This window comes from Cavia porcellus, unplaced genomic scaffold (genome assembly GCF_034190915.1).
Source record: "Cavia porcellus strain 051 isolate PalLab524CR breed Dunkin Hartley unplaced genomic scaffold, mCavPor4.1 scaffold_6, whole genome shotgun sequence".
In the NCBI taxonomy this organism is placed as follows: Eukaryota; Metazoa; Chordata; class Mammalia; order Rodentia; family Caviidae; genus Cavia; species Cavia porcellus.
The window spans coordinates 102,633,845-102,660,248 of NW_026947489.1; the positions used below are offsets into that span (position 1 = coordinate 102,633,845).

At 44.7% G+C, this 26,404-nt stretch overlaps 1 protein-coding gene across 2 annotated transcripts in view; it reads left to right on the forward strand.

Moving 5' to 3' along the window:
* The window catches only part of Galnt18 (polypeptide N-acetylgalactosaminyltransferase 18), a 332,475-nt gene that overhangs the window by 277,172 nt on the left and 28,899 nt on the right, over positions 1-26,404 (forward strand). The window contains exons 8-10 of one of the 2 annotated variants that reach the window (XM_063251907.1): positions 4,953-5,090; positions 10,462-10,557; positions 13,813-13,887. In XM_063251907.1, the coding sequence (XP_063107977.1) occupies positions 4,953-5,090; positions 10,462-10,557; positions 13,813-13,887 (309 nt within the window). The remainder of the gene's footprint in view (positions 1-4,952; positions 5,091-10,461; positions 10,558-13,812; positions 13,888-26,404) is intronic. The other variant, XM_003465699.5, reaches the window with a different exon arrangement.

Genomic DNA, 26,404 nt, shown 5'->3' on the forward strand with positions numbered 1-26,404 from the left:
AAAGGAAAAGGAAACTATTCTGAATATTTTTAGGATGTTTCTGACCTCATCACAGAACTTTACTGTCTGCCACTGTCTTCTGTCTCTCTAGTCACCTATGATTAAGAAGCATCAGAGAAAAAGCAATGCTTCACTCATAGTTTTGTTCAGCCTTGCCATGTGTCACATGGATATGACCTTAGATACTGAGTTGGAAGAACCCAACAGATGCCAGCCACAGGATGTCGACCTCCATACCAGCTTTTGGCCTGGAGTTCATTGCTTACGTTGCATTCTGTGTGACAGAGCTGTTGACAGCATGAACTCTATTTTCCTCCCAGGCTGTGGCATCCCATTGGGAGTCTTTTAGAAAAAGCCTCAGCTGTCTTTCAAAGATCAATCATTGCCCAAAGTTTTCACAAGCAGCCCTATTCCTGGAACTTTCCACCAAGCTAATGTTTCTCTGGCTAAATTGTTAGAAAGTAGGCTGAGACTTGGGTGAGAGCTTTCAGTAGCCTGTCTCTAGTCTAGAACTACACACTGGGGAAGGGAACTTGAGTTTGGATTCAGACTCTGTAATGAGTGAGATTTCATTAGCTGGCAGGAAAAATGAGGAGCCAAGGAAGGTCAGGCAGAGCGCAGTCCACCCTATGACGCAGCCCTGAGATTGCATCCCGAACAGTAAAAGTGTTTCTAGGGAAACCACTGTGTTTGTGTGCCTTTCAGGCACTGGATCACAGAACTCTGCTTAGGGCACTAGCCCGGGGTGTGTGTCCCCTAGTGGCAGAAACTGTTAAAAACATTTGAAAACTCCCCAGGAGCTCATTGGGGAGCACTACAGACCTCCAGGGCCCATCCCCAGCTCTCTGTCCCCCAAGGATGCAGACTTAACCCTCTTCCCCATCATAGCCACAGATACTGAAATAGGTGACAACCCAGTGAATGGTAGAGAACTACAGGAGTAAAAGTGATTGAAAAATAATGAAATTCAGTGTCTGCCTGTGACCCTTCCAGGAGATACTTCAGGCCAATCAAGTGGGTGGGGAGAAGTGAGAAGATGAGAGGTGGCAATGCCCAGATAAAGCCCTTGGTGGAAAAGGAAAGAGTCTGTGTGTTTCAAAAAAAAAAAAAAAAAAAACCAAAACTCTACTGTTAATTTCTGTGTCCAAACTTCCTCCTCTGAAGCCCCTGCGAAGAGTCAACAGATTTTCACCTGCACTCATTTCTCAGTATGCCATCAGGTATGGCCTTTGCCAAGGCCAGCACGGACCTCCTAACTGCCTAACAAACCTCTTACAGATGCTCACCTAGAAGAGTCCACCTTTTTATTAAAACTCCACTCAGTCCCTTGGCTCCATGATTCCACACTCTCCAATCTCCTCGTGGCTCTCTAATCAGTCCTTCATCCGTATGGTTCTCTCACCTCTGCTGGTTGCCAGAAATGTATCCTTGGCCAACAGCTCTCACTATGCACCACTTCTTTGGGTAATCGCATCTGCTCTTGGACTTGACTACCACTCGTATGTTGACAAATTCCTAATTAGTATCACTTGCAAACTCTCAAACTTCCATTGCCACCTGTCAGCTGGACATCTTTTTTTGGTGTTTCCAAAGGCACTCAGAATAAACCTGACCTAACTGAGCACATCTCATTCCCTCAAACCTTGTCCTCTCATCCTCTGCCTCACTTCCTGGTGCCACCATCTGCCCACACAAATGAGCTTGAAACTGACCCTTTTATCTGCTTTCCCCTCAATCTCAACCCAGCAACCACCAACTCCCCTTTGCACTCCCTCCTCCTCTCACATCTGAGTTCAGGCTCTGCCTGGCCTTGCACCACAGGCTCCATAATCTATCCCCTGGCTCCCCCTTGAAATCTATCCTTCACTCTACCCAAAGTTACCTTTTTAAAAATTCACAGGATCCGTAAATTTGCCCTGTTTAAAAGCTCTAACATTTCTCCACTAGGTACAAAGTCAAGTGCCAAGTGCAGTGTTCACTTTGCACCTGAAGTCCTCGCGCCCTCCATTCTGTCTGTATCCCCAGCCTCACTCCTCCTGACACCTTGTTTTGAGATCCACATAGACCACTGGGTTATGAGAACTGCCACAGATCCCTGATTTCACCATGCCCTTTCTCACCTCTGTGCTTGCTCACTCTCTTCTGGCTATTTAGGAGTCTCATCATCCACCGCTTTCCCTGTCCCTACCCCTACAGATCTTCTCTATCCTTGCAGACTCAGCCCTGGTGCCCCTTCCTCTGGGCATCCAGCCCTGGCTAGGAAAGTGCTCTTTCCTGTGCATACCTCTAGCATTGCATGCTCAGCCTGTCTCACATCTCTCTCTCTCTCTCTCTCTCTCTGTCTGTCTGTCTGTCTGTCTGTCTCTCAGTAGACGAGTGACTCTCAATTCTTGCTGGACTTTAAAATCACTTAGGTTCCACCCCTAGAGAATATGATTTAATTGGTTTGGAAGAGGCTTCCAAAATCTAATTTCGGAGAGTTCTTCTGGGGACTTTGATATTCATCTAGAGCTGAAAACTGTTGCAAAAAGCCATGGACTCCCAGAGAACAGATTGTGTTATCTAAATTTGTGTCGTGCATAGCACAAAGCGGAACACATGCTCAGAGCTCATTCACGGATGACTTCACTCTGTTTATGTGTGTATTCCCTTTCTCCCTTGGTCAATAGTTCCTAGAAAGCCAATCTGCAGAGCAATTGTATCAGCATCACTTTGGGAGCTTGTGAAAAATGTTGATCTGGGCCTCACCCTGAAAGATTCAGGTCAGTGAGTCTGTAGAGGTGCTGGAACCAGAAGAAAGTTCTCCAGGTGATGGTGCAGGGTAGCCAAGGTTGGGTAACACTAATCTAGCCAGCTCTGCTTATCATTCCAGACTCACCTCAAGCATCCCTGTGCCAGGCACCCCTCTTTGACTGCTGCCCTTCTGTCTGCTCTTCCCTGCCAGCATCCCACAGTAAGCAGGATGAGGGCCCTTTCCTGTTCCTCCTCACACTCTCCTCTTCCTTCTGTGCCTCACACTATGTATGCAGTCTTTTTATTGTCTGTGTCTCTCAGACTCCTTTTGGGCACAGACCATGTTAGTCCTGCTTGTATACACAGTGCTTAGGGCAGAGCCTTACCCAAAACAGAGAGGTACTTGGTAAAGACGAGGAGACAGAGATAGAAAAAGAGGAAGCTGGCTGCCCCCTCTCCCCATGTTGTCCCCAGGAGACATCCCAGCTGCCCTCTCTATGATGCTGCGCCAGTGTTTCCTCTTCTATTGCAGGCACATCTGTGTGTTACTCATTTACTTTACCTTTCTTCTATAGCATTCTACTGCAAATGCAGAGCTCCAGTCCTGCCTAGATGATTGCCTGGGAAATCAAATACATTAAAATAGGTTGAGATTTTGATTTGTGCTCAGCACCTAGATAAGTGTTAACATTGATTATTTTTGCTGTTTCTTATGCCCTGTGCATTCTCTCCCTGGCTTTCTGACATGCCTCCTGGGGGATCATCCTCTACCTGTCCCCTGTGATGCGGAGTGTGGTGCAGAGCTGGGCTTCTTACCTGCTCCTTACTATGTTCAGTCCCAAGTTTGTAAGAAACTAAAGCATCCTGGGGTTCTTGCATCCTGCTTGTTTCATTGAAAATCACTTTGTGTATCAGGACACAGAAAGTCAGCTTGCAGCAAGGAGTCAGTATTTTCTTAGGGAAGACTCAGTATTCTAGAGCAGCTGCGATTTCCTCTGCCCAAGACAGCATAAAGGCCAGTGATGCCCAAGTGGCCCTTAGGTGCTGGCTTTTCTTCGGGTTTGGTTGCAAGGTATTTTGTGGCAGGAATACTAGCCGATTTTGGCTGTGGGTAATTTCAGGAGTTTCTTAGGGCTGCAAAAACAAATTACCACAAATTTGGTGGCTCAAAAATAGAAATTTATTCTCTCACAGTTCTAAAAGCCAGAAATCTAAAATCAAAGTGCCAGCAAGGCCATCCTGCCTTCAATGGCTTTTGAGAGTAATGCTTCCTTCCCTCTCCCACTGCTGGTGGCTGCTGGCATTCTTGGTTTGTGGATGCATCAGTCCATCCCTGGCTGTATTCTGTGTCTCTGTGCATTCAAATCTTCTTCTCCATTCTCTTATAAAGATACTCATCATTGGATTTTCAGCTCACTCTAAACCCAGGATGATTTTATCTTGAGATCTCAAACTAATTATATCTTTAAATAAGCTCTAAAGTCACATTCAAAGCTTCTGTGTAGATATGTATGTTAGGAAAGGAAGTTATTCTATTCACTGCATGAAATATTTGGCAAAAGAAGATATGTTCACTGTTTTCTAATAAGAGCCAAAGTGACCTTGTCTGAGATCTGTATGTTTCTCAGTTTATGCTGAAAAAGGGCTTGATGCAATTGACAGTAAGTACATAGTTCAGATAAGCTGAGCCATTAAAATAAAAAAGCAAACGCCGGTTAATAAACAGGGAGGTGATATACAGATATACATCCTGAGCAAAGCGCCAGCTCTGGAAGTTCGTAGAGATGTATACCTGATGTATTATATATCTCATGATTTAATAAATCATAAGGAGAGAGAAAAATGGTGCTCCAATCCTGGGTTCAGTAGAAAGGGTTTTCCCTGTAGAACCCAGAATTTTAGAAAATGACAGAAGCCATCCTGAGACAGACTCTGCAAATGGTGCCCTGTATAAACTGATTGTGTTAAATTTTAGTCATATAAAGGCTAAGGATTTGCACCCTTACTTCCAATGGTACTTGATGGTAGTACCCATTGATGCTGGCAGGTTCTAAATAAGGATTCTTACAGGGTTGAGAATGGTCTATGTGGGAGAATGCATAAGTTAACTTCCCACAGTTACTCCAGCAGAGTCTCTGCAAATCTTGTTTGGGGGCGTGGCTCACAGCAAGGCGGGGCTTGGGGCAAGGCTGCATCTGTGCCTCTGTTTCTCTGTGCAGGACTCAGGAATCGACATTGGGGACATCACTGCAAGAAAGGCTCTAAGGAAGCAGCTGCAATGCAAAACCTTCCGGTGGTACCTGGTCAGTGTGTATCCAGAGATGCGGATGTATTCCGACATCATTGCCTATGGAGTGGTAAGCAGCCAGCTTCTCAGGGGTTCCATTTAGATGCAAGCAGAGAGCAAAACCAGAAAAAGATGCAGTGAGGAAGGGAAAAGGAGGGAACAAACCTCTTGCCTGCCTGTGTGGAAATTCGTAGTAGACCTGCAGACTATGCGCTGGTTTCCAGACCTCCGAGAGAGCTTTTGTTTTCACAGCTGAAACATTTGCAGTCCCTTGACGAGGTACTCGTCTCTCCTTTGTTGCCCTAAACAATCCAGCTCCTAACCTGTATAATCCACTTAATAAAACAAAAGCAGTTTGCTTAAGATTGCAAAGTAACATAACCAGCAGCCACTATTCTCCCAGCTGAGGTGCATGAGTTTCTACTAGCCACCTGTGTGCAGCCTGGACCAAAGGCTTACAGAGCCACCTCAGAGAAGTTCTGAGAAACAACCTTCTTGAGCTCACTGTACTTTGAGCGAGGCAGTAGTTTCAATGAGAGGCAGCAAGACAATGAGAGTAGATAATGGGGTCTAGAGACAGACCTGCTTTGGATTCAGACCTCTTTCCAGGCAAGCATCTTAATGTTTGTGAGCCTCAGTTTCTGCATCTGTTCAATGGAATAAGTTAATATCATCCTAGGACAGAAGCAAGTCTGAGATATATAAATGTAATTTCTGTCTAAGGTTACAATTCTTTAAGCATGACACACTTTTTCATTCTCCTAATATTCCAAGTATCCACAGTCCTTAAGATATTTTAAATGGTCCCTGATTGATTTTTGGATATCTCACCTGGATTTTGCTAACTTACAGTCTGAGCATATAACATTTGTATCTATAATAGTGAAGCTCTTGAGACCACTCATGTTACAGAAGCAAAAACAGAAAGGCAGGAAGTGACTTGTCTCACTCACACAGATAATCAACAGTGAAACTGAGTTTACGCCAGCTGCCACCTTTCTGGCTCCTCACTTGGATGGTATCCCCCGCCTCAGATCTTCGATATTCCAGGATAAAAACTTGAAGAATGGAGGCCTTTCCTTTCATAGCATGTTGTCTAAGTTCAAGACTGGCCTCAGTAAAAAACAGAATGCACACAACAGTAGCCCAGAAGTGGGAAAAGTCCTTGCTGAGAGACCAGTTTAGTGTTCTCTATGTACCTCTGAACATTAGCATCCTAGGATTCTAAAGGACACAGACCCTTGGACCTCCTTGTTCCCTTTCAGCCTCTCTTTTGGGGGAGCCAGTCTATAAGAAGGAATCTATCCTTCCATGACAGTCCCCAAGCAAGTTTGGGGAAAGCATCACAAGAAAAATGACCAGTAGCCTCTTGCCTCTCAGCTTCTCAAGATTGTAAATTCAGAGGTCACAAAAGACCTAAATTGTCGATGCCCAGCTCTTACCTGAGGCTTCAGATCCTGCCATCACCATGGAAACACACTGCACCATAAAGTGCTCATCAGTCCCCTCTACCTCACCAGAATCATCCAAGGACCCAGTCTTCCTGATGTCCCATACTCTGACCCATTGCAAGCTGTGGTTGCTTCTTGGCCACTAGGAGGACACTGATGCCATGGTGATTCCAGAGAAACCATAAACTCCAAACCTATGTGAGCAGGGGCCAGCTTCCAGACTGCTTTTCCCAGCAGGTGGTCAGATGTGGATGAACAGGATTAGCCAAAGTCACCTAGAAAGGCAGAGAAAACAGGGACACTGGAGGTTGATACAAGTAGCCATTGCAAATCTGAGTTTGGCCAAAGGTATTCTCATCTTCTAAGCAAAAATGTCTCTTCTTGCACGTGTGTACTGCAAGTTTATCAGACAGTCCCTGATGCCAGACCCAGAAATGTTTAGTGTGCAGTATGTACAGGGCTGGGATCTGGATCTGCCTGAGTCCATAGCGTGGACTGTTTGCTCTCAGTCATGCTGAAAGGCATACACACATCATCCCAAAGGGCCAGGCTGTGTTAGCCATCTGGGGGCTGGCTGAGGTCTCTGACCTCATGCGTGTTCATCTGTCAGCCACTGTGCAGGGCGTGGCCAGATTCCCCTCCCCACCACACTGTTGGTGTCTGGACTCCTACATGAGCAGAGCCATGCTTGCCTGTCAGGCAGCATAACGAACTCTTACTGGGGGCCATGGGATGAAGACAGGCCAAGCAGGATGTGGCCACAAGAGCAAGAGAATCCATTGGGTCTGAATTTTTCTTCCTGGTAATTACTTTTATTCTAAAATACAGAGGCTACACATCTTTTAAGGAGCAGTTTCTTTGTTATATTTTTCTGTTTCAATTCATCCCCAAACTACATCATTAATAACCTATGAGTCTCTCAATCTGGACTATATTATGTCTTCATCCCAGTCCATTAATGCATTAATAGATCCCACTAATGACTCCTAGAACCAGAAGGACCTGCCAGCCTTACTGTGTGAGTGTGCATCTCCCCTGGATCACTGAGCCCCAAGGCTGGGGAGATTGGATAGCTTCGGATGGAGCCCAGTGCTGACATTAAGAGTAGAATGGAGGAGCATCTAGAAACAGATATGCCTGGCTTCTGAGCATTTGCTTTACCACTCACTTGCTGTGTAACCTTGGCAATGTGCAAAACCTTAATGGTTATTGTAATCTATCTCATGGGCATCTTTTACAGTCTTAGGATTATAGCCATTTGCATGATAGGAAGAGCCTGGGCTTCAGAGAAGACAGACTCCAGTTCTGCCATTTGCTCAACGCTGATGCCATTAATTTGGGAATGCTATGCATTCATTTGTTCATTTTCTGCACACATTAATCTGACTAGTAGTTCCTGTCTACTATGTGCCCTGGACCATATGATATATGAGGTGTGGTGGAAAAATACAGGCTGTATTTAAATTTTAAAAAATCATTACAGTAATAGACATACTGCCATTAACTCCCTTCAGAATACTCCCCCTGACTTTCAGCACACTTATTCCATCATTCTTGTCACTTTCTAAAGTCCTGGAAGCCCTTTTTCATGAGTGTCCCCAGTGCTACTGCCATGGCTGCAGTACACTGAAGCCATGTCCTCAACTGATTAGAAACTTTTACCTTTTGTGATCATTTTGAATTTGAGCCAAAAGTTCCACAGTGCAAGACCCAATACTATACTCAGATGGGTCAGGGCACACTGTAGGGTTCTTATAAGCTTGCCTTTCTGTTGGATGGCACTCAGCAGCATTCACTGTGTTTTTTATCACATCTCATTAAGATACTCATGAAAGAGGAGTTCCAGAACTGCTTCAGAAAATGCTAAAAATGATAGGATAAGTGTATTCGAAGGGGGGAGCATTTTGAAGAGGACTAATGACAATGTGTCTTTTCCTATAAGATGCTTTTTAAAATTCAAGCATCCATTGTATTTCCTGATCACTCCTAATACAGAGAGAAGGGCTGAGACCCAGTCTGTAGATTAAAATGAGGAATAGGCAGTTGAAGTAGCAACAAGAACACAATAATCCATTGCTGCAGTAAGAAAAATGAGGACACTGGAGAATGGGACAGCGTAGCCTCATCCCTAGACCTGGGTCAGGAAAGGCCTCTAGAGTGGCAGATAAACCGAAACCAAAAAAACGAGGAGGTTTGATCAGGCGAAGAGAAGGGCAGAGCAGAGGGCAACATGAGCAAGTGATCACGCAGCAGTAGAAGCTTTATAGACAGGCAGCCCCTCCATGGTTTCCTCAAAATTATGAGAGAATATTACAGGATTAGTCTCTGAGTTCGGTGCAATTCACACCAAAAACACTTTTTGTGGCACCTGGCACATACATGCATTCCTGAAAGTTACTTTTCCTGAGTGGCTTTAAGGTGGGTTATAGCAGTAATAATAGCAGCTAACGGTTATTGCACATTTGTTCATTGCCAGGCCCGATGCTAAGCACTTGTAGATATTGTGTCATTTAATCCTCGTAATAGCTCTACAAGGTAGGCACTATTATTATCTCCATTTCAGAGGAGAGAAAACAGACAGGAAGGTGTTCTGTTGCTTTGGATCCAGGACTCTTATCTTGCCCCACTGTTTCAGTAGACCACATGCTTAAGGGGGAAGGGGTAACACAGGGCCAGGGAAGATTTTATAAACAAACAAACAAAAGAACACACAGCCTCATCCAGAGGTCAGTTTAAGAACCCAGGGAAGAGCCCAGCCCAGTCTCCATGACCTCTGGGTCTTTCCCTTTACCATGGCAGTTAGCAAGTCATGACAATGGGTTGCAGTGCTTGGCGTTAGGTGACGCATCAGGACAGGTGTCTCTCAAAGGCAAGTCTATAAGAGGGCACACAGTGGAGGATGTTGCCTTGGCCTGGGGAGTAGACACACATGTTCACATGTACTGAAAGTGTGGGATTAAGCTTCTATAACCCTTAAGGAAATAAAACTAAAGAGGAAAGAACCTGACTCTGTTCCTCATCTCCTGTGAAGAGCAGGGTATACTTAGGACATGTGTGTCTGGTATCTGTTCCATGTCATGCCCCTCAATGGGTGCATTCCACTCCTGCAACAAGGCATCAGGGCTACGCAAGCCCAGGGCTTCCTGGGCTTTGCCCAGAAAGGTGACCCTGCTGTTGTTCATGTCCTTTTTCTTTTATGTTCTGGTCACCTGTACTAAGGTTTCTAAGAAGAGAAACCCAGTAAATCTGGCTCAAATTAAAGTAGAGGTTGGTTAAAGTACCATAATCCTCTTACGGGTGTAGGAACTGTAGTGTGGCTGGACCTGGGCAAGAGAGTTAGAAAGCCATTAAGGCCAAAGCAAAAGCAGAATGGTCTCTTTTGTCTCTTACCCTATCTGCCTTAGTATTTATCCCCTACACTTCATCTCAATCATTTTACAGTTCTGTACCCACTACCCACTGACCACACTCTCCCCATCTCATTTAGATTCCTGTCACAGGATAAGAGAAGGATGAGGTGATCAAATTCTGGAGATAAGAGAGAAGCAAGAAAGAGAGACTGATTTAGTCTAAACTATCCAGTAGTGTACTCAGCTGTGATGGGAAGTGGGGCCATGGAGACTATGGGCTACTCTTTCCAAGAGTGGCCTTAGACCCTTGAAGGCCATTGTGCCTGGAGAAGTGGAAGAGTGGACACTATAATATAATATTTAGTGTATGCACATGTGTATGTGTCTTTTATCTTTGATTAGACAATTTTAGCTCCCAAAGCCAGCTTGCCATTAAAGGAGATGTGAATGCTTCTCCCTGAGTGTACAACAGTCCTCCCTCACACCTCTATACAAGGCAGAAAGCTGGTACCTGCCGATTCCAGGGTTCACGGGACCTTGGGTTGATTGAGGAGATGCTCCCTGTCTCAGGGGACACTTGCTTCTCAAGTTAATGCATCTGTTTTCTCTCTGTTGGGGTTGTCTCTCCTCTGATGCTCAGCTGCAGAACTCCCTGAAGACCGATTTGTGTCTTGACCAGGGGCCAGATACAGAGAATGTTCCCATCATGTACATCTGCCATGGCATGACACCCCAGGTGAGTCCTTTGTGCATCCTTATTTCTGGGAGGGGGATGACTGGCCATTTGGTGTGGGGGAAGAACAGCTAAATTCTGTCAAGGCTGCATGGATTTTTATCAGCAACTATTCCCACAACCCTAAGAGGAGAGTCACACCTCTTGCATGGAAGGAAACTGTAAGAGTGGATGCTAGGGCCCAGGATCTCTTAGATGTATTCAAAAAAGTACAATACGCAACTATTTACCAGCAGCACCATGGAATGGCATGTTCTCTATCTTCTAAGTCTACTTAACTCCAGAAAGGAATAATGATTTTAAAATGATACTATCATGAATAGATGATATATATATATATATATGTTCAATTGCAATTCTATTTTGTTCAAAAGACTTGCTGCCTGCCTAAATGTATGACTGAAGACCATCACAGCATGTGTGTTTTCTTGAGTATGAATGGTGAATCTTCCCAGTGACTGTCCAGTGAAATCTGACCACTTTCGTGGACTGAGTTGCTGTGCTGTCCCTAATTAATCACAGGTCATATACATATGACACAAGAAGATATGTACTATATGATCTCACTGTGTAAAATTCAGTATCAAGTAGAGTATTTTTTTAATTTGTTTTTTTTAAAAATTGGGTACTGGTTATGTGAGTGTGTTTACTCTGATACTGAATTTTACACAGTGGGATTATACAGTGCATACCTTCTTGTGTTGTCTTCTATATTTTTGAGACATACCTGTGATGTTTCATGTGGTTGCAGCTTGCTCATTTGTATGACTATGTATTCTTCCAGGTTATGAATATACCATACTTCACTATATCCTAGTTTTGATGTATTAGCAGTTGGAAGTGCTATGAAAACTGCAGCAGTGAATATCCTGCTCATGTCTTCTGATGCACATATGTACTCATTTCTTTTGGATTTATACCTGGAAGGAGAATTACTGCATCATGGGACCGATGTATTTTATTTCTCATAGACATTGCCCATATTAGTCTGCTCAGCCTGCCAAAACAAAATGCCACAGGCTGGGTAGTTTAAATAACAGAAATTTATTTTCTCTCAGTTCTGGAAAGTACAAAATCAAGAAGAAGCCAGCTTGGCTTCTGGTAGATGCCCTCTTTATGGCTTGCAGATGGCTGCCTATGTGGGTGCTCACGTGGGCTGAGGGAGAAACAGAATGAGAATGAGCTCACTGGTGTCTCAAATTTATAAGGATTATAAGATCCAGTGGGATCGGGGCTCAACCCTTGTGACCTCACTTAACCTTAACCTGAAGATTTGAAGAAATTTCAGCATAGCCACACTGGAAACAAAATGAGAAACCTTCTTATGAAGAAGACGCTAAGGGTGTGGCTCAAGATAAATGCATTGTGGAGTGTGATTCATAGAATTAGTCACCCCAGCAGAAGCCGGGAAGGGAGGTTACACAGGACAAGAAGTGTAAGAAGTAGAGGGAATGAAGGAAAGTTGTCCCACTTCTTGGATTCCCCAATCCTAGGCCATGGAGCCTTCCACTGTGAATGTGTACTTTTCCTCGAGGAAAAGGAAGAAAGACAGCCACGGCAATTCCGAGGTCATCAAGACCTCCACTGCTAGCACAGCCCCCTGGAGGCAGGGACAGACTGGTGGAAACAATTTGTTTCCACCAGGAAGCAGATAGGGCCGCCCCCACAGAGCCATGGGGGTGATTCTGTAAGCCAATCATTGAGCCAAAGATTTTCCTCAGGCCTTAAGATCTAGTGGAATTTGCCTTAGATTCATCTGGAGCTTATGATCCCTTCCTTGATTCTGATGTCTTGATTTTGGAATGGGAGTGTCTATCCTACACCTGTCCCACCATGGTATTTTGGAAGCATATGATATGTCTGTCTTCATGGGTTTATAGCAGAAAATAAATTCGCCTTGGGATGAATGGTATTTTCCAGTCTCATCCATATCTGATTTAGATATTTAGATGAGACTTTAGCTTCAGACTTTGGAGCTGATGTTGGCATGAGTTAAGACCTTCAGAGCTGTTGTGGTGGAATGAATGTATGTATTCTGCATAAGGGCATGAATTTGGATGGACCAGGACCATTGTATTTCCTCACAAATTCATATGTTAAAATCCTAATCCTGGAAATATTGAGAGTGAGGAAGTAAATTAATGGTAAATGAGATTATAAAGGGAAGACATGATAGGATTAGTATCCTTTTAAGAAGTTTTTTTATTGGGGGGAGGATGTACTGGGAATTGAACTTAGGACCTTGTGCTTGCTGGGCAGGTGCTATCACTGAGCTATACCATCCCCTTGGTTCTAGTGTCCTTTTAACAATTGACCCCAGAGGTGCTCACTTGCGCGCTCTCTCTCTTCTCTGAGTCTCTCTGTCTCTCTCTTTCTCTCTCTCTCTCTCTCTCTCTCTCTCTCTCTCTCTCTCTCCCCCTCCCTCCCTCCCTCCCTCCTTGCCATGTGGGAGGTGGAACATAGCAATAAGTCAGCCATCTGCAAGCTGGGATGAGGGCTCCTACCAGAAATTAAATTGACTAACATCCTGATCTTGAACTTCCCAGCCTCCAGAACTATGAGAAAGTTGTTTTCTGTTATTTAAACCACATAGTCTATAGAATTCTATTATGATAGTTCAAACCAACAATTATACTGCCAAGGAGTTTTTTTGCATTATTTTTCCAGTTTTTACTCCCACCAACTGCTTATTAGAATCTAGTTGCTCTACATCCTTGGTCCATTTTTGGTATTACCTGAGTTTTTTTTTTTAATTATAGCCAATGTGATATGTATACACTGGTATCATATTATGGTTTCAGTTTGCATTTCTTTGATTATTAATGAAGTTGAATACCAGGATTTTTAGAACATTCTCATGCTATTCTTTGTCGGCCAAGGTGGATAGGCCAGGAGTACTTTAGTCTCTGTAAATTCCTTCTCTGCTTTGTGAGACTCACAGTCTTTTCCAGCTCTTGAGCTGATTTTGGATTTCTCCTTTATGCGAAGGTGGTATTGACCCAAGCAAAGGCAGCTGGTGCTCAGCCAGCTGTAGAAGATTCAGTGCACGACAGTCCATGTTGTGGCTGTGTCATGGTTTATGTCTGTGGCCCCCAGACCACATGAGTTTGCATTGTGCATTTGTGATGGTTCATTGTCTAGTGCTTGGATTGAGGGTGTCAGTGCTCCACCCACATAGGGGTGGAGCCAGAATGTGATGTAATGGCAGGAAGAAGGTGTGTCTTGCTCTCTTTGCTGGTTCCTGCTTGCTGTTTGCAGTCGCCAAGAATTGCGGCCCAGCCATGCCCTCCTGCCTTGGAGCCAACTGAATACAGACTGAAGCCTCCAAAAACTGTAAGAAATAAACCTTTCCTTTCCCAACTTTGGGCTTCACGTATTTTGTCTCAGCGACGAGTAAAAAGTAACTCAGACAGGCTGTAACATGAGTTCTGGGGCCACATTGACTGAAGTGCCAGTCTTGAAACATTTTACTTATGAAAGCTTAGCAAGATTTCTCAGGCTAGAACTATTTTCTTATTTGTAAAATGTAGGTTCCTCAATAGTGTTGTGGTTTAGAATTGGTTCGAATGTGTCTCCCAATCATTCATGTGTTGAAATTTATTGCCCCTGGTGAATATTAGGGAGGCAGAAACTTCACCCAACTACCGTGATCAGAGGCAGGGCCTTTTGGAAGTGATTAGAATTAGACATGGTCATTAGGGTGGAGGCTTGAACTCGGAGGCTTTCTAAGAAGATGGAGGGAGGTCAGAACAGACCTACCTGTCTGCCCCTGGTTTTGCCATGTGATGCCCTCCAGCCTGTAGGACTCTGTCAACAAGAAGGTCATCAGCAGGTTCAGGCCCTTAAATTTCCAAAATTATGAGCCAAAATAAGCCTTTTAATTTGTAAAACAATCTGGTTTGGGTGTTTCATTGTAAAGCAAACCAAAAGAATATAAATGGTGTGTCAAATAAAGGTTTTTGTGAGGACTTAGTAGGTATATTTAAGATAGTGCTTGGCGTATCCTGAGTGCTCAATGAACCCTAGCTATTAGTATTAGACTTCAGTGAAGTCCTATGTTTGTATATGTTGCAGTCACCATTATAACTACCCATGAAGTCTCGGTATGAGCACCATCAAGGCTTCCCCCCTCCCCAAGGTTTTATCTGACACTTGTGCTGATCTGATTCCCCTCAACTTCACATGTCATCCATCATGCATTCCTGCCTAGCCAGAACCTACCCATAGACCACTGGACCCCGGGGAGTTGCCACCACAGCAATACTGTGGAACCAGGGATAGGGCAGTGAAGTGAACAACAGGGGGCCTGAGTCCTGGGCTTGATCTGACACTTTTCAAATGTCACTTGACTTTCTCTTTGTTGGGTTTTACTCTATTTGTGGGGAATAGTTTTATATGGAAGTGCATAGATTTTAAGTGGACACTGTGTTTGAATTCCTGTGTTTGTGTGTATTGCAGTCACCATGCAGATCAGGCCCATTCTCATGGTCAGTGTCCACTCCAAGAGAGTGATTGTTCTGATCTCTTCTATGATTAATTAATTTTATATGGGCCTGTCTTCCGATCTGTGTGATAAAGCTGAACAGGGCCATGTCTAGGCCAACTCTATGAGCTCTGGCAACCTGTTGGTCTCCAGTTTCTTTGTTCTCAAATGCAGCTGACCTGGGAAGCTGTGAGTTTGTACTGTGCTGGCCAAGAATGCTAGGAGCTTCTTTACGTGGATCTGCAGAAATTCTCAAAGACTTGTGTCCCTTCCCACCCTTGAGGCCACAGAACACTGTGTGACTGGGCTGTACAGGGGACACTAGAGCCCAGTCACTCTCTCCCCACAGGGCCAGGCTGAAATGCACAAGCTCAGAGTCTTGGGACCAGCCTCAGGTCACACACGTTTCTCGAGGCATGAAGGTTGGGGACTTTGTAGTGGCAGGAGTCAGTTGAGGCTGGACTGCCCAGGGACCTGGGAGAGCCAGAGAGGACTGGGTTTCCTTGGAGATGGGAGTTAGAGAATGAGTGATGGGTGAAGATCAGGGCTTCTGACTTACAAGGCTTGCCAAAGGCACCCTCAGCCCTCAAGAACTTCACCAAGTCATGGCGAGGATGGAAGAGGAGGCTCAGGGATATGTTACCTGAGGATGAAGTCGGGCACAGCTCAGAAGGCGACTGCATAGATGCAAGTCCCAAGGATACTCTGAGTCTCCCAGGTTGTTCTAAATTAAATGTTAAGTGTGGTTTTCCAGGACTGGTGCCCCTCCAACTGGTGGTTCTCAGCAAAATCTTCCTCAGACCAGGGATAAGGACACTCCAGGGAAGGTCACATACACACAGATGGGATTTTACATGTCACTGTGCAGATTGTGCACTGTGTAACTCTGTAAATAGTAGTTTACATTGTTGTCTGGAGGATATGGAGCAACCCATGGTGACAGTCTTTCTGGCCTCTATCATGAAACCTCGTGTGTTCCTTGCTGAACATCACCCTTGGTAGGATGCCTGAAAATATGAAAAAATCAAATAATAAGACAATGAATGATGTTATAGTTTGGATCAAAAATGTCCCGCAAAAGGCTTGTGTGTTCTGAGGTGCGGCTTTTAGAAGACAACTAGATCATGGGGCATTCTGCTAATAGTGGAACTTGCTGCTAGGAAGTGGGGCCCAGTTAGAAGAAGTGGAGGTGTGACCCAGAATATATTCTTTTTTTTTTTTTTTTTTTGTCTTTTTCCTTTTTACTGGTACCAGGGATCGAACTCATGACTGCCTGCTTGCAAGGCAGGTGCTTATGCCGCTGAGCTAAATCCCCAGCCCCTTCTGAATGCATTCTTTCTTCCAGCCACTCCTACCTCTCTGGCTTTTCCCTAAGTTATTCTTGGCTGTCACGAGGTTGGCAGCTTCCTCTGCCACTCCTTTCCTTCGTGCTATTTCTACTTTGGAGCCAGAAGGCCATGGATCTCTGAAACTCTGAGCTAAAATCAACCTTTCCTCCTTCAAGAAGTGTGTGTCAAGCATTTGATCACAGGGACAAAAACTCACCAGCACATATAGAGATAAAGAATCACACTAGCTAGGTTCCAATCTCAATCATACCATGTACTAACTGGGTTTCTTGGGTGGTGTCACAACTTCCTTGTGACTATAGAGATTATAGTATTACCTCCCTTGTGGGATTGTTGTAAGGTTTAAATAAATGGATGCACACTAAACATTTAGGCAGTGAAGTATGGCAATAGTCATTGCTTACTAAGTATAAATCATTGTTATTACAGGATTGGTCACAAGACTCTAACCTGTGTCCTTGAGCTAGAAGAATTGATTATCCTGGAAAAGCAGATTCAGGAAGGTCGTGAAAGTTCTTTCAAATTATAAAGTCACATTTTTGACTGAGAATAAGGAAACTCTTACCGTCATCAGATGTGATACTATGCCGTTACCTAGACTGAAACACTTTTAGTGGGTTCCAGTATAGAGTTTCTGTGAAGAGTTTCTGTGTCCTTTAGACACGTAAGCATGTGTAATCTCTAAGACTGTTTACTGTTCTGGAAGTTTGACTTTTAATTCGTTGTTGTGTGTGTGTGTGTGTGTGTGTGTGTGTGTGTGTATTTCTCTTTAAATTAGTAAGAATCTACCAAGTGCTAGATACTGTTCTTAGCTCTGGAAGACACGCAATGAACCTGAAAATGAGCCACTGTCCTTATGGACTTTATACTCTTGTTCTAGAGACAGACTTTCTCTACCTTTCTTTTTGTTGTTGGTAGTTTGTTTGTTTGTTTGTTTTGTTTTTCCCTCAGTTTGGGGATAGAACCCAGGGCCTTTATACTGACTCACATCTCAGCTTTTTTGTTTTGTTTTGTTTTTCCGTTTGGGTTTGGTTTGGATTTGCTTTGGTTTGGTCTGGTTTGGGTTGGGTTGGGGTGGGTTGGGTTTGGATTTGGTTTGGTTGGTTTGGTTTGGTTTGGTTTGGTTTGGTTTGTTTGGTTTGGTTTGGTTTGGTTTGGTTTGGCTGGTGACAGGCTCTCACTAAATTGCCAAGACTAGCTTGAACAGCACTCTTACCTCAGTGTCCCAGAGTGCTGGATTATAGATGTGCACCACCATGCCTGGCTTCTCCATTTTTACTGCTTGTGTCCTCACCAGGGCTAAAGAGAGAATTTGTTCCTCTTCCGAGCACTGTCTGGTACGGTTTCATTTGAGCTTCGAGTCTTGATTACAGCCAGCCCTGGCCAAGTGCAGTGCAGAAGGAGGAGGAAGGCTGACCAAGCTCATCCTTCTGGCCTTGTGAGATGGCTGCGTAAGCACTGAGTGCATTTGAAAAGGGGAGACTTTGTAGACATTTTCCAAAAGAAAATATTAGAGTAAGAGGGACAGATTAGATGCAGTGTGGTTAATGTTTCACATGGAAATGAAATCACAGCCATCAGTGTGAGCTTTGCTACCCAGGCAGAAATCTGGGAGTTAACATATAACTTTATGGTGTCTGCGCCCTAGTCAAAAAGTAAATAGCAAAATCAACAGGAAGGGAGTCCCTTAGGAAATACCATGCTCTTGGCGGGCCTGTTAACACCCTGGTAGAATATTGCCAGGACGGACCATCTCCTCCCACCTTCCTTTCTGTCTTATTCCAGGTTTTGGATATTTTCTTACTCTTTTCACAAAGTTCATTAAAAGTCAAGCGGTTCTCAGACTGTCAGTGACTCCTTTGTGGATTCATAGTCTGATCATGTGGCCTTTCCCCAGCACTGGTTCTGTGGCTGCCATAGTGAAGTACCACAAGCAAGTGGCTTATACAGCGGGAATTTATTGTCCTACAGTTTTGCAGGTTGAGAAATCCAAGACCAAGGTGCCATCAGCCCATGCTCCCTCCAAAGGAGGGAGGGAGGGATCCAGTCCAGGCCTCTTGCCCGGCTGCTGGTGATTGCTTGGCTTGCTTCAGCTAGCCTGTCTTCCCATGGCATTCTCCATGTGGGTCCTCTCCTTGTTTCCGCACTTTCCCTGCCATAAGGCACCTGCCATTTTGCGTTAGGGTCCCAACCATCTGCAGTATAACCTCATCCAAATTTAACTAATTATGTCTACAGTGAGCCTATTTTCCAAATAAGGCTCTGTTCTCAGTACTGGAAATTAGGATTTCAACATAAGCATTATGGGGGTATACAACACCCCTAAAGGGGAAGAATGTGATTGGAAACCTGACATTGGCTGAAGCGCCCCTCACATCACTTCCTGCCCCACCTCATGGGCCAGCACTTGTCACGTGGTCCCATCAGCCGCACAGAGGTGGGCTGGCCTGGTCTTTTGTGTGCCCAAGAGCTTGTCTTTATCACAAGAGCTCAGGTAGTTTCTAAGTCAGCTTTGCCTCTGACAAATAAGAAAATAGGAAAATGGTATCTCAAGTGTGAACTGAGGTCACAACACCATGATTGACAAATAGGATGTGGAGGGATGCTAGTGTCTTGACCTCCCGTGTTTCATTCACTTACTTGTCACACAGCAGCAGATGGTGTTTCAAAAAATCCTTATATTTTGGAAAGTTTCATTTCCCTTAAAGAATAAATTTAGTCTACTGATAAGAATGCATTTTGTAGAGAAAAGACATGTGGTCCAAAGACACGAGGGACCCAGGGGTTAGAGAGAAGAGGCAGTGGCACATATACGTTTAAACCCTTAGAAAGAGTTGTGACATTCCCAGGTCTCAGACAAGACCCTAGTAGGAGAAAGCATAGTAGAACTAATCCAATTAGTGAGGTGAAGCTGCTGGGAAGTCTGCTAATTGGTAAATGAGTAAATGTGACCATTTTGTTTAAATTAGCAGCAAATTTCAAGCAATCCTCAAAATAACTGAGAATATTAGCCCTAATTAGTGTAACAGTCTGGAAAATTCCTTCTAATGGGAAAAGTACAATCATGGGGTCTCCCCATAGACTCTTTATCCTATCAATCACTCATTCACTCATTCATTCATTCATTTGCTCATTCAACAGTCTCCCTATCTGCCAAGAACTGCAAGAGAGCACGGCCATTTGCCCAGGACACTGTGCAAACTCTGGAGACAGTGGCAGCGGACAGGGACATAATTACAGCTTATGCGAGAGACTCTGCCACCTGTTGCCCCAAGCCACCTTCTCATTAGCCCAAAATGGCACAGGAGGACAAAGGAGGGTCGGGGACCTCTCCCATTATTTTTACTAAAAATTTCTAGACTGTAAAGGACACAGCAGAAAAAAAAAGGATTTTTTCCTCTGGGAAGAAAAATTCTTGGCTGTAAAAGAACAAAGATAAAAGGGACTTTAATTCCTTCTAAGGTTTTTGAAATGCTGAAGCTGCCACAGTTATGCTTCAGGACGAGCTTTAACTCAAGGTATAAAGATTAGAATTGAAATGAGAGACCTGGAGATGGATTCCATGTGGGATCAGGTAGTGTGCTTAAGAAAAAGAAGAAAAATACAGAGTTATAGATGCACTTTGTTGCCATTGCTTTTTGGAATTTGGTGTGTGTGTGTGTGTGTGTGTGTGTGTGTGTACAAAAGGATGAGTCCAAGGCCTTTGCACTGAGACTGTACCCTCAAGTCTTTTTTAAATATTTCAAAATTTTGAATCAGGGTCTCACTAAGTTGCTCAGGTGACACTTAAACTTACAGTCCTCCTGCCTCAGCCTCCCAAAGTACTGGCCTTTTACCTTGTTTAAAGCTCACACTTAGAACTATATATACAGAGAGACATGGATGCAGAAAGTATGGAGAAGCTTGCTAATCTCACTGTCTATTGTAGAAGCTGCCATTTTCCCATGGTCCACATGGACACCATCTCCCTTCCCTGCATGGTAGTTTCCCAGTACTGGCTTTGACATTAAAGGCCCCTCCTGGATTGTCCTTGTACCCCGAAAACTTTCACATAACATCTCAGAACAAATTGCAAAAGTTTTCCTTTGTGGGCCAAGAACTTAAAATGGCTTTCCATTTCTCAGTGACCTTCGGCAGACGTCTGCACTTCTCTCCAATTTTTATCTATAAATAAATAGAATGTCAGGCACAGAGTGGCTCTGCAGCTTGAAAATCATCCCTGTGTTTGTTTCCTGTCCCCTGAACGTGCCCTCTGTGACTGCTTGACTGCCTTCGGATCGCCCAGGCACCAGCTGTCGCCTGGCAGTGCAGGCGCTGACTGCACTGTTTCAGGGAGTTTCACGCAGAGCTCAGACTTGGGTGGTCACCTCCAACCCTGCACCAGCTGATAATTAATCCAGGTGGGCTTATTTGCATCTCTTTACTTATTGTCCTCTGAGCTGTTGCCTCACACAGTTTCGGGGCCACTGTTCGTGCAGGATCCAAAGAGAATGGAGCCTCTGAGAGAACACGGGGGCTGGCCTTGCGGTGCCCCCAGGTTTGTCTGCCCTCTGCGCCCTGCTGTGCTGTCACTTCTGTGGTATGGATGGTTGTCTGAGGGGTGGGCTTTGCTCCTGGATCCAGGGCTCTGACTGAAGAGGAGAAACCGAGGGAGTGATGGAAGGAACAGGAGCTCAGGGTCAGCCGAGCTGGGACCCAGTTCTGGCTCTGCCCACACCCTGGGTGATTGGAAACAGTGAGGTGATGTCTCTAAACCCATTCTGTCCTAATCTGTGAACCTGGAATTGAAATGTGCACATCACTAAACTATTGTGAGAGTTCTGTGTATGACAGCATGCTGCCAGCGTGATGGCCTTGTTACAGTGTCACCCCCAGAGTGACGTCTCCAGAGGTAAAGCAGGGTGACATTGGAGGCTGGAAAGGGTAGGGATGACCCTGCGGATTCCCTGTGCTCTTTGGTCCTTTACCCTACCCTGCTTCCCCCTGCCCTCTGAGAAGTCCATGGAGACCTGATGCCTCATTGATCTTGTCTTTGTCCAGAGCCCAGCAATTTGTTCTGTCTGCTCCTCTGGGAGTGTGGTGTGAACGAGGTGCATGATTAGCATAGACTGCAATTTCATCCTTCCTTAAAAAGAAGGGGACTCACCTTGCTGGGCTCTTTGACTGTGAATCCTGACCCTGTCACTTACTGGCTCTGTGACCTGGGGCAGAATTCTTCATTTGTCTTTACCCAAAAGTCTATAAATTAAAGCAAATCTTAGTTCAATGCTAGTTAACTAGAGCCTCTGTGTGTGTGTGTGTGTGTGTGTGTGTGTGTGTGTGTGTGCGTGTGTGTGACTGAACCCAGGGTCTTCACACTGAAATGTTCCAAGTCCTTTAATTTTGTTTGTTGTTGTTGTTGTTGTTTTGGTCTTTTTGTTTGTTCATTTGGGTTTTTGTTGTTTGGTTTTGTTTTACATTTTGAGACGGCCACACTACAGAAGTTTCTTAAGTTGCACAAGCTGGGATCAAACTTGTGATCTTTCTGTCTTAGCCTCCCCCAGTGCTGGGATTACAGGTGTGCACCAGCATGGCAGACTTATTTTTAGTTACTAATATGATACAATAATGCCTCAGTTCGTGAACAATTATGTTTGCAAACAATTTGGTTCACAAAACAAAAACAATTGGCAAAATTATGCTTTCATTGACAAACTCAGCATCAGGTGACAAACACGCCATCTTCCACACACACAAACATAGCCATCTCCCCCAAAATCATAAAACAAATTAAGTTCTTAAATGGAAGTACCACTGTCTATAATAATATGTTATGGATATGTGTGTGCCTATATACATGTATGTATATATTTACATATATATACACAGACATAAAATTATTATATTGGTCTCTCCTAGACATTTTCTATGTCAGTTCATTTAATCTGAAAACCACCCTGCAGGCTACCCAACCAGGTAGAGATGTACCCCAGGCTTCACTCCTGACAGATGGAGGATGCAAGCTGGGAGTCCTAGAAAATGACAGTAGGTGTTTTTTCACACCCAGGAGCAACCTGTCCAAGAGTCAAGGCTGGAGAAAGACTGACCAAAGTGTTTTCTCTAGCAGAATATCCCAGGTGACTGTCACAGGCTTCATTCTTTATGACAGCCAGCTACTGGTTTATCCCAGCTTCTAGCCCACCAGGGGCTGGTCTTGATCAGCATGACGTAAGAGACCAACCAGTTTCCATGCTGTACCTCATTTCCATTTCTCTTTTAGTAATTGCACATGGGGGCTGAACCCTGACCAGGACTCAGCTCAGCGTGGGAGTGCAAGTTTCAGTGGGGAGCAGATGGCCACGTTGGGCACCAGATGTGGGTGCCACAGTGTAAACCTTCTCTCTGCACTGAGCGATGCTGAACTCTGAGCTGCTCCCACAGCTTTGGTGCTAAAAAAAGGAGCCACTTGATTTGTTATTCATTCCACAGGGTATGTTCTTCACTTCATGTCCTAACTCTGCAATTAGGGTTGCAAACAGTGAGTTTTGTATGACTTTTATTAAACTCCTACAGGCTTGGAAAAAGCAGTTATTAGCAGAACCATAGTGGCCAAAGATCAGCCTCATTGCAAGGGGAGGCTGAGTCGTTTGCCCTCTTCACATCGTTCTTTAGAGAGCTTTGCACCCATGACCTCTATGGGAAAAGGTTAAGAATCCAGTAACAGCGGAGCTAGATTTAGATCCTTACTTGGCTCTGAGTTCTCGGGCAAGTCACTGAACCTCTGAGTCTCAGCTTCCTGATCTGTAACATGGGGACAGATGCCAGAAATTAGACAAAGCATCTAACGTGTGTGCCTAGCATCAATCTGGCACAGAACTGGCCTCACTAACTGGTCTCTTCCCCAATCTGGAGCCATCTCTCAACAAGCAATTACAATTTTTAAAGACAATAATAACACAGATAGCTTATATTATTGTGTACAGATTCCTGGTGTCTTTCTCAATGCTTTACATCTCTAAGATCAACTAGTTATCTCTGACACCCTTCTGAAGTAGATACTTCTCTTACCCCATTTTTGCAGGTCCTGTAGCAATTATGTGACTTGCTCCGAGTCACACAATGACAAGGTGGTGCTAGAACTTTCCATGGCACTCACGTTGCCTACCGCAGATCCCAGGCTGAGAGCTCTGACTCAGTACTGCTTTACATACTTTGCAAAACTATGTGGCCCCGGTCTTGTGAGTCTCTCTGAGCAAAAGCAGGACAATGAGTCACAGTGTGGCTGGAGGTGATGCCGGAAGGCATGAAGGTGGCATGGAGTGCACACCTGCTGGATAAACGGAGGCTTCAGTGAGGGGAACAGGGAGGAAGTCACTCACTTACCCACCCAGACATACTCTTAAAATCAAACGGGAAATGGCTGGAAGATACGGGAAAGTACTACTCGGTCAACACAGTCCTGGCAGCCTGCCCAAGTACACTGACTCTCCCACTCCCTGACCTTGAGCCAAAGCTGCAACAAGAGGTTAAAATGATCTCCTTCGAAGAAGTCTGGGGAAGAGTCAGCGAAGAACTTACACAGAATGCCTAGTACTATCCTGGAATACAGTAAGCCCTCCATCAATATGTGGTAACTGTTGTTTTTGGTGTTAGCGTTAAACAATCAGTATGACAATTGCTCTTATGTCAGTATTAGAATTAGTATTACTCAAGATAAGAGCTAGAAGGATCTGCCCCCTTCTTTCAGACCCAATATCTTTCATGGAGATTGGGAATGGAAGGCTGAGAGATGTACCCTCCTACATTGGGCTGGAAGCCATATCTCCATCCTATTTTTTAATAGTTGACTGGTTGCTATGAAGAGGACTTAGGGGACAGCTCTTTCTATCTGTCTCTCCTGCCACCAGATCTTGCTGCTGCATGAAGCTAGCCTTCACTTTCAGGTGACTCAGTCCCTAAGCATGAAACAGATAACCTCCTCAGGGTTCTACTGTCCGTCAGGCTGCATTGATTAATGTTCCTCCTGCAGCTGTTGTGACTGAGTCACTCTCCACTCACGGTGGTCTTGCATGGCTGCACCCAGAGACTCCAGGACAAGCACAAGGAGCTTGCTAGAGAGTAGTTGGCACCAGCTTTCCATCTACTGAGTAACATAAGTACAGTACCCTCCCAAGGGCCCCTGTGCTCTATTATTTACATGGATGCCCAGATGCCCTTGCACCCAGGCTGGCCCTCTGCAAGTGGCTGCATTTGCTAAGGTTCCCTTAGCTGAGAATCTCAGATAGGAGCATAAATAAAGAATTTGTAGACTTGGGAGTGACTGGTGGCATTGAGTGTGGACATCTGAATGGTGTTTATATCAGTGCAATGTAAGGATGTGCTTAATCTGTTTCAAGACAAGTTGTAAGGAGATGTGTTCAGAATATATCATGGGCATAACTGGATTCTTCTACTGGATTTTTCCCAACTAACTCTATTGTCACCACCTTGCCTTGGTCTCAGATGGTTTTCCTGAAATCTGTTCATTGCTTTAGCCCTATGAGGGTAGAGCTTCAGTGGAGCCCTTGAGGTTAGTACTGTGTTAATGGACTAGGAACTTAAGCAGAGCTGGGCTCTCTAAACCAGTCACCAGAATAGCTTTATTTTTTTATTGCTTAAAACTTAAATGCACTATCTTGTGTGAGAGTGGAGGTTGACTTGGGTGAAGGACACACTTAAAAGAAAAATTTTGTAACAATTTTTTTCCTGCAGGAAAAAGGACCTGCTGATCTTAATTCTTAAAGAAATGGGCTGCCAAAAAAATTGAATATCTCTGTAGTACCTTTGGCATCGTTGAATTGTCCTGGGCTGCTCAGAAGTCACCTGGCTGTATTTGCCTGGGGCATTAGAAGTGTGTAGCAAACATGAGTTAAATAAAGGAATACATTAATGAGAAATTGAAGCTTTTTAAGTGATGATCACAAACCAGAATTAGCTGGCGTTTGCCTTCTCATCCCCCCTAGGGGTTTTTGTGGTGGCAAGGGTCATCCTGATCATCCTGTCCTTGGAACCTGAGGGCAGCCAGCACCAAGTACTTCTCTTCCACAAGATGCATCCTGTGGCTGTGCAGCACATGGGAGGACACAGTAGCAAGGGGGTCTCTGACTGGGGAAGTGAGTGAGGAGGCAGAGCCAGCAAGTGTAGACTCCTGTGTCTCTGAATCTGCCATGAGGGGATGGAGAGAAAGGGACACAGGGATGTGAAAGATGTACACTCTGATTTACTTTCCTAGGAAACCCACAAGGGACCATGTTTGGAGGCTACAGGGTGTAAAAGAGAAAGAAGTCAGATACATGGGTTGAGAGGGAGGGATTAATGAAGCCCCCGTCAGTGTGTAGACGGGATGAGGAGTGCGTGGAATCCAAGAATAGGTGGAGGTTGGTTCTCGACTATAAGAAGAGAGCTTCATTTCTGCTGAGGCCCTGAGGCAGGATGGAGGGAGGTTTGGGACAATTTGGAGGTGGTCCTGAATGTGAAATATGGGACATCTAGCTACATGGGAGGGATAGAGAAGATTTGGATGCTCTACCAAGCAATGGCTCGCATCCTAGTAAGTGCCCAAAGAGGATGCTAGTGTAGCGGGGCTTGACTGAGGTTGAAGATCATGAATTGTGGGAGGTATAATTTGCAGCATTCCATAAACATTCTTTGGTAACACAAGGAATAGCAGCGGTGGCAACCAGGCTGCGGAGGACAGTGACAGTATATAGAGGGCAAAAGAACAATGAATCAAGGACTTGAAGAGGCTAGCAAGAGAGTGATTGAGGGAAATTAAATATAGGCTTTCCAGGGACATGGAGAGGCCAGCACAGAGAAAATATGGTAGAAAAGAAAAGGTTGTTATCCTAAAGGCCTCCACTGGGCTACTGAGCAGGTACATGGGAAGTAAAAGAGTGGTTACTAAGATGAATGTGTGCTTGGGTAGAGGAAGGATCATGAAGGATAGGATTTCAGAGGTAGAGCAGTAGGAGCATGAAGGGCTGGGTGTGGGCATGGTCAC